This window comes from Pundamilia nyererei, unplaced genomic scaffold, assembly GCF_000239375.1.
Source record: "Pundamilia nyererei isolate P.nyererei 1_Seehausen unplaced genomic scaffold, PunNye1.0 scaffold00007, whole genome shotgun sequence".
Lineage (NCBI taxonomy): Eukaryota > Metazoa > Chordata > Actinopteri > Cichliformes > Cichlidae > Pundamilia > Pundamilia nyererei.
This window is the reverse complement of record NW_005187408.1, coordinates 2,246,003-2,253,714: the sequence shown is the minus strand read 5'-3', so window position 1 is coordinate 2,253,714 and position 7,712 is coordinate 2,246,003. Positions and strand designations below refer to the sequence as shown.

The window sequence follows — 7,712 nt, the reverse complement described above, 5'->3', positions numbered from 1 at the left end:
TCTTCTCTTCTCTTCTCTTCTCTTCTCTTCTCTTCTCTTCTCTTCTCTTCTCTTCTCTTCTCTTCTCAGTAATCACCAGTGTTGGGAGATATTACAAGTCTATCATCTAACATCAGTCCCAGGAAGACTGACACTGAAAGGTCAGTTTTGTTTCTTAGTGTCCCAGAATAAAGCAGGATCCTGTGTGTACTTTGCTCTCTGTTCTCTATATACCAGGATCTCCCCCTGAGCAGAATATTGAGATAGTGATTGGGGATACAGACTACAATTCCTATGCCATCATGTACTACCAGAAACAGGGCAAGATCACAATGAAACTCTATGGTAGGTTCCTCCCTTACGTTTTTAGGTACTTTATATTGAGCAGCACAGCACTGTTGATACTTTATTACTTTGGTAAATATGTTAAAGGGTTTTTGTGTTGTGCTGTGTTCGCAGGGAAGTCTGTGGACAATCTGTCAGAGCCGCTGCTAACCAAGTTTGAAGAGCTTGCTGCAAAACAGAATTTGCAGCGGGCCTACCACTTCCCCTTCCCCACCTACAGTATGGCTAATTTTACAGTTATCATACAGAATACTAATAGCAATCTATTTCATGTAAGCTGGCATTTTGAAACACATGATGACTGCATAGCTAGACAAGCTCTGGATCTCTGATAGCTAGATTAACCAAATGAATATACCATGTAACCTTTGAGAACACAATCCAAATATTTTCTGAACACAGTGCATTACAAAATAACACAACAACACACTACATATGTAGTAAATGACTGGTCAGGGAAAGTCACACTACTACTAGCCATATGTTGATATATAGTAAAAGCTCCCCAGAGGGCTAAATAATGACATGTGAATTTATTTTTGCTTTCCAGGTCACTGCGGTGATGTGGATCGAGATCATGTGATCAGTAAGTTACATGCTGTTTTTTCTTTTTAAACATTTTTAAATGTATTAACTTAAGTGACGTATGTACATAAAAGCAATCCCCTAAAAAGAAAGGGTAATAATGTTTCGATTTGTCACAAACAAAATGGCCAGACAGAAACAAGATAAGCATGTGCAATGCCACTGAGACAAACTTATATTATTTTTCAGGTTTTTACTTACTGGTGTAGTATGCAGGCCTAGTGCTGACAAGTGCATCCACGAGTAATTGCATTGCATTTCCCTGGCAAAGTGCTCACGACTTATTTCCTAGCATTTTCTCCCATGTACTGTAAGAAGCTTCACTGATTCAGTGCAATATAATAAATAATATTAACAAATTGTATTTATGCAGATTTTTTCTTAACAACATGCTTTACACAAAGAACTGCAAACAAGAACTAGAAAAATTTGCATTTCCTGTGAAAATGCTGTGTGGATGCCTTAACGCTGAAGATGTCTGCTGAAAAAAGCTGAAAAATTTGAAAAAAAAAAGAAAAAAAGATAGATTTCCCTGAGCAGGATTCGAACCTGGCCCTTCTGGTCTAAGGGTAGTTATTTAGCTTACTGAGCCAAACTCATTCTCACAAAGAAGAGGTGGAGAGATTGACAATTGTGCTGAAATGAGCAGAACCTGCTGAGAATTGTGCTGATAAGAGGTGAAAAGGCTGCAAATTTTGCAGAAAAGAGGTGAAAATTCTGCTGAAAAGAGTTCAATCAGCAGAATTTCTGCTGAAAAGAGGTTTTTGCTGAAAACAGCAGAAAAAACTGAAAATTTTGCTGAAAAGAGTTCCATCAGCAGAATTTCTGGAAAAGCTTAAAATTCTAATGAAAACAGCAGAAGAGGCTGAGATTTGTGCTGATAAGAGGTGAAAATGCTGAACCAATCAGAGGTACTGCTTCTGTCTGCTTCATCAAGCTGTGTACTTGTATGTATTTCTGCCATGGAGCGTTAACAAGAATCTGAGGTCCATATTAGAAAAGCTGCCAAAATGCCGAATTGTAATAAATCATCAATAGGAATTACAGGTCTGTTATAGTGTATTACAGTTTTTCTCAAATGCTAAAACACATGTCACAAACGTTACCACCAGGTCCCCCAATGTCCAAACACAACACCCTTCTCTAAAGCTACATAAACACAACCACACCTTCCCACTGCAAAACTCAAACTCCCACACCAAGAGAGCAGCTTGAAGCTGTCAAAACTGTAAACACTATACACAGCATTACACACTACAGCAAAACAATTGAAAACACAATGCTCAATTTGTGAGAAGGTTCTTTGGTTCATAACTGCCAATGCATATTTTAGAAACTATACAGTAACGGATCGTCGTAGATCTCTGCAGAGGATTAGGCATTTAGATTTGTGAGTTTCATATGAGTAGTATAAATCTATAGAAAATCCTGCATGTACGTACACTACTGTAACACAACTCAATGCAAAAACAGAATCTATTGCACACAACAGTAATCTTGAAAACATGAACAGGGTGTGAAGTTTTTTTATTTACGTTATTCACACCACACACACACCACAATCACTGTGCGGCATCATGTCGCTGAGCTGTTGCTCGCATCTCGTCCGTAATGATGGTGCGAGGTTGTCTTGCTCTCCCTCCTGGACCTTCTCCTCTCCCATGTTGGCCTTCTCCTCTTCCTCATTGGCCTGCTCCTCTTCTTCCAGGGCCAGCTCTTCTCCCTCCTCTGCATCAAATTCCTCTTCCCCTGACTCTGCCTTCATCCATTGTGTTTGTTTGGAATCTTCAGCATACTGTGCACTCTGAACTTGCTTTTACATGTGGGTACAGCATTAGCAACAAGTGTCTTCAATTTTGAGTCATTGTGTGTAGTGAATGACGCCAGGTGTGTTCCCTGTGTTCAAAGATTGGTGACTGTGGCAAGCATTTTGCATCACACGGGCTTTCATTTGAGAATATGAGCAGAGTTGTTTTGCAACATGTGTTTTAGCAAGGAAAAATGTGTTTAGATTTATGAGTACAGAGGGTTGTGCTTTGTGAATTGTGTCTTCATGTGACATGTGTTTATGGTACTGGAATATGGTGGCTACATTTAATAAATGTGTTTAGACTACTGGTCATTTGGGTTACAGGATTGGCTTTTGTGTTTTAACATTTGAGAAAAACTGTAATTTGTAGTGGAAGAAAACATGTGGACAAGGTGGAATTGAACCCACGACCTTTGGGCTTCAGACCCGTGTCATTACCAACTGCGCCACTGGGAAAGAGAACGGCCCCTGGAAAATGGGGTGATGAGCAGTCAGAATTTTCGGAGTTTGAAAACTGAGAGGAGGACAGATTTCCACCCCTCAAACAAACGTAATTTATGGCACAATGGTAAGATGACTGTAAAAACTGCTTCGACCTTGAGTGTCAGCAGTGTCTGAAGATGAATTGGCACAAGCCTCATGTCTTAACTTTGCTTTGTTACAGAGATATGACGATTTGAAAATGCCTCTCATTAGAGAAATCCAGCACTGGTTTTGAACAAACTCCCCATAGACTTTGAATGGAGAGTTTTAAAACTTTTTGTTGCTCTGAGGCGATTTGATAAAAATCTGTAACTTCCACAACAGTGATAGTAACATTTTCTGAAAGCCAGCAAAAATACCTACGTTTTGATGTATAATTTGTGGAGGTTGGGTGAAAATTGAGCAAGAAGTTGTTCGGACATGAAGAGAAACTTCAGAAAGCAGCAGCTCTCACTCTGAGTTAATTGCATAGCAACCATAACAACGCATGTATTTTCTGAAAAATCACAAAGCTGCAACTGAAAACTTAAAGAGGCATTAAATGAAAACGGTAACAGATATGAAAAAGCTGAATCACACAGGAAAAGACCAGTCATTTGAGAACGTTTTAAAGTTTGAATGGAGTTTCTAGGTGAAAGCATGAGCATGTAGTTAAGTTTCGAAAACAAGAAAGTTTTAGCAGAATTTCTGAAGTTTTCCATTCATTTCAATGGGACAAATTAAAGGAAAAAAGTGTAATATTTTAAAAAGTATAATAGCAATAAACACCAAAAGATATAGCCAGAAAGAGCAGAACAGATTAGAGTTTGAACTGAGAAAATCGGCTGAAAACTGAGGGAGTAGTTAAGGTGCAAAAAACGTACGGAAGCGACAAGAATAAAGGATAAAGAATAAAGAGAAACAGGAACTCAATACCACACAATTAGTTTCACGCCAAATGAGCTGCAGCTTTGCGCTGTGATTGTGGCTCACGGCACTTTTCCCTCACATGTTACTAGAGGAAAAAAAACACACTCATCTCGAGCTGTTTGTGTTACCTGGTTAATATGTTCTTCATAGTTTTTTTGTATAATCTAAGCTAAGCAGTATGTTATGAAAAAACAAGTTATTGACTTAAAAAATGTAATTAAGCCAAAGGCAATAACCAGTGTGCAAAACAAAATGAGGAGAATAATTCAGATCCCCTTTGGGCAGTAACTTAAATGTTAATATGTACAATGTTTAATTTAAATAAATGAACAGTTTAAATGTATTAAATGCCGAAGCACAGCAACAATGTACATTTAGTTTAGGCTAAAGCTCTTGTCTAGTTTCCTGCAGTGTGGTTTGATTTGAATAGCTGATGAGGATTCTTGAAAAATGCTGTGAAAGCTAAAATCACCATGTGATAACAGTACTTGCTCACTCGGTGAGTACCTCCCTACTGACCTCCTCAGAATCACGTGATTTTTGTGTACAGTAACTTTGGGAAATTTAATGAGGTCACGCAACCTGAAACTGAGTTTGACATTTTTGATCCCTCATAAGTACAGCAGACAGATGTGACATTTTCAATGCTAAAATACACATTCGAGCTCTGTTAAAAACAGCAAATAAATCAGTTTTGCATACTTTAAAGTCAAAATCTTGTTTTTGCTCAGAAGCGCTTTTATTTTATGAGACAAATGGGTTAAATGGCAAAATATCACCAGTTAAATGTCTATACTATAGATTAACAGAAGCATAAAGGTTCTTCACACCATGTGGGATATGTAGCTGGTCAAAGCAAGTTATAATCATGGCTTGAGCATGGTATCAAACATGTGGGTAAAATGGTACATGTCATGATTTTTAATCATCCTGCATATTTTGTACAAAAAAGATTTGACAGCTATAAGTAGGAAGATATCACAGAGTGTTTCTAAGCGGGAGACCCACTGTTGAATAACAGTATGAGTTTTTTGTTTTTTTTTAAATGGCATCATGTATCACTTGGGGGAAAAAAAGAAAAGTGAGCCAGACCTTCTCAGAAACAGTGCTGACTTTTGTTCCTGCAGGCTGTGCTCCTGCAGTCAGTTTTTAAAACGTTGTCAACACGTTATCTAACTTCCACTGCCTGCTGAAAAACATCAGCACGGTTTCTCTGTAATTTAACCTGGCATTCCTTGTTTAACAGATTGTGTTCCCACATGCTGAAGAGGCGGAGCTGAGGGGACGATGGAGAGCAACGCTTTTGAATTCACCCCTAACATTAAATGTCCTCAGCCACACACTGAATAAAAGGACATACGAGTCAAATCAAGCTGTTGTTGAATGCTTTTAATTGTCCTTATTTGCTGTTTGCTAATCCTGTGGTGAGATGGAAGTGTCAACATGTGTTTTTTTATCCCGAGATTTACCATTGAGAGGCGAATGCACGTTTTTGTTTTGTGCTTGAGGATGCAAAAATTGGATGAGGGGGCCAGGAATGGAGATAATAAGGCCCAGATGTCACAAGGGTGGTTACAAAACTCACCAAAAGTGCCTCTTACCACTTCCCCTCGCTCCAACTAGCACCTCTCTCTCTCTCTGTGTGTGTGTCCCTGTTTGTGTGGATATGTGAGTGTTTCATAACCAGCTGATTACAAGTCTGTGCTCGTCTGGTCTCATAACAGAGGAGAGGTTTGATAAGTCATCGGTACATGTCAGCAAAAATAAAGAATTCACAGCTAATCAGCACTTTATGTAACAAGCAAATGATACAATACACAGAAACAAAGTCAACGGGGGATTTGTTGTAACATAAATGCAATATTTAAATTTAAACAAGTCAATAGTGCATGCTCCGACTCCCTGGTAGTTACAAAACTCAGAGGTTCTCACCGAAATTCTGCATGCACCAAAGGTTTTATGAAAGTAAGAAAGAAAGAAAGAAACCAGTACAATGATGTGAGTCAGTGCTCAGAGGCTGCAAGGAACAATCAAGCCACTGTATGCAACACTGGCAAAGTTATTTATGAGAATGATTTTTTTTTTTTCCACCATGAAGTTCTTAAAAATCCCTGACCATGCAGGAAATACTGGATGCCAATGGTTTATCATATCCAGAAAAATGGAAAACACACTGATTTTATACATGTGACATTTTGGCCAGGCATGCTTGGACACTAATGTTTAAACCCCATCCCTTCTACCCCTGTGTCCTGGCTCTATTCACATGTGCCAGTTGTGTAACAGCCGTGATTCGCCTGAGGGTTTTTGTAATGGTGTAGCGAACAGCAGGATTGTGGGGAGGGGGAGTGGGGAGGAGACAGAATGGGGGTAGGGCTGTACCCTGCAGCAAATATAAGTAGCCTCCGCTTGCTCTTTCCCATCAAACCGCCTTGACACTCCTGATCACTCCTTGCTGCCGAAGCACAGACAGAAGAAGCCATGAGGAGCACACTGCTGAGGATGCTGGCCGCCCTGGTGTGCGTGCTGGCTGCATGTGCAGATGTCATGCCCGTAAAAGACTTCAACCTGGAGAAGGTAACAAATACATATTTAAAAGGAAAGAAGTTATTTGCGTCTGTCTTTGGGTTGTTGCACAGACAAAAACAACCCCTCACTTTTAGAAAGCAGAGGGGAAGCAGTAATGCAGGTAGGGTTTAGATAACCTCTTTTTAAACAGTGTTTGCTTTCTTACAGGTGGCGGGCAAGTGGTACATGGTTGGCTTTGCTACAAATGCTCAGTGGTTTGTGAACCACAAAGCAACCATGAAGATGGGGACTGCTTTCTTAACTCCTACTGATGTAGAAGATCTGGACCTCTCTTACTCCAACCTGAAGTGAGTATAATTGTGCTTTCAAAATAAGATAAAATAAAATAAATTAAATGGCAATGATTGTCTTTTTTAGGGAGGATATCTAATAAACTGGTCATTTTTTCCCCATTTAAGTACTGATGGCTCCTGCTGGAGAATGACTCACCTGGCTAAGAAAACAGACACTCCTGGACGTTTCACCTTCCACAGCCAAAGTAAGTAGAGACGCCTTTAAAACTGCCCCAAAATCTGACATATATTTGAATACTTAGATTTAACATGATTTCTGTGACCCCACCAGCTTGGAACAATGACAACGACATGCGCATTGTTGACGTCGTTTACGATGAGTACGCCCTGGTCCACACCATCAAGACAAAGAATGGGGTGTCCGAGGTCCTCAACAAGCTTTACAGTGAGTTTGTCTTACCAAAATAAGAGTAACTTTCTAGGAATGCTCTCCGGGATTTGCTCATTCTTGAAGAGCGCCGTCATTTTTTATTGTAGGTCGCACTCCCGACACCAGCGCTGTCCTGCAGGAGAAATTCTCGCAGTTCTCTTTGGAGACTGGTGTCCTCGCTGAGAACATTGTTATGCTGCCCAAGAATGGTAAGTTAACAGTATCAACAATGTAACTGATTCTGTGAGCGAGGCAGACCTTCGCTCACCAGCCTTTCTAATATGCGTTACAGGTGAGTGTCCCGACGCCTGAGGAGCCCAAATCTTCCATCTCAGCAGCATCCCCCCCC

The 7,712-nt window shown here is 40.0% G+C and overlaps 2 protein-coding genes across 2 annotated transcripts in view; both read left to right on the top strand.

The window, feature by feature from the left end:
- c8g (complement component 8, gamma polypeptide) overlaps positions 1–5,442 on the top strand; it is a 7,137-nt gene extending 1,695 nt beyond the window's left edge. Inside the window, exons 3-7 of the mRNA XM_005722496.1 lie at positions 70–140; positions 217–324; positions 439–543; positions 875–910; positions 5,358–5,442. Coding sequence (XP_005722553.1) covers positions 70–140; positions 217–324; positions 439–543; positions 875–910; positions 5,358–5,377 — 340 coding nt within the window. The 3' untranslated portion in view covers positions 5,378–5,442. The remainder of the gene's footprint in view (positions 1–69; positions 141–216; positions 325–438; positions 544–874; positions 911–5,357) is intronic.
- Positions 5,443–6,518: 1,076 nt separating this feature from the next.
- LOC102199120 (lipocalin-like) lies at positions 6,519–7,712 on the top strand. The gene is made up of 6 exons (XM_005722495.1): positions 6,519–6,688; positions 6,848–6,987; positions 7,099–7,178; positions 7,265–7,378; positions 7,471–7,572; positions 7,656–7,712. Exons 1-6 carry the CDS (start codon positions 6,593–6,595, stop codon positions 7,673–7,675), a joined length of 552 nt encoding a protein of 183 aa, XP_005722552.1. The 5' UTR covers positions 6,519–6,592; the 3' UTR covers positions 7,676–7,712.

Coding starts and splice junctions, on each gene's coding strand:
- LOC102199120 (XM_005722495.1), top strand. CDS start 6,593: ATGAGGAGCACACTGCTGAGGATGCTGGCCGCCCTGGTGTGCGTGCTG. Junction 6,689..6,847: donor AAGACTTCAACCTGGAGAAG/GTAACAAATACA, acceptor GCTTTCTTACAG/GTGGCGGGCAAGTGGTACAT. Junction 7,379..7,470: donor GGTCCTCAACAAGCTTTACA/GTGAGTTTGTCT, acceptor TTTTTATTGTAG/GTCGCACTCCCGACACCAGC.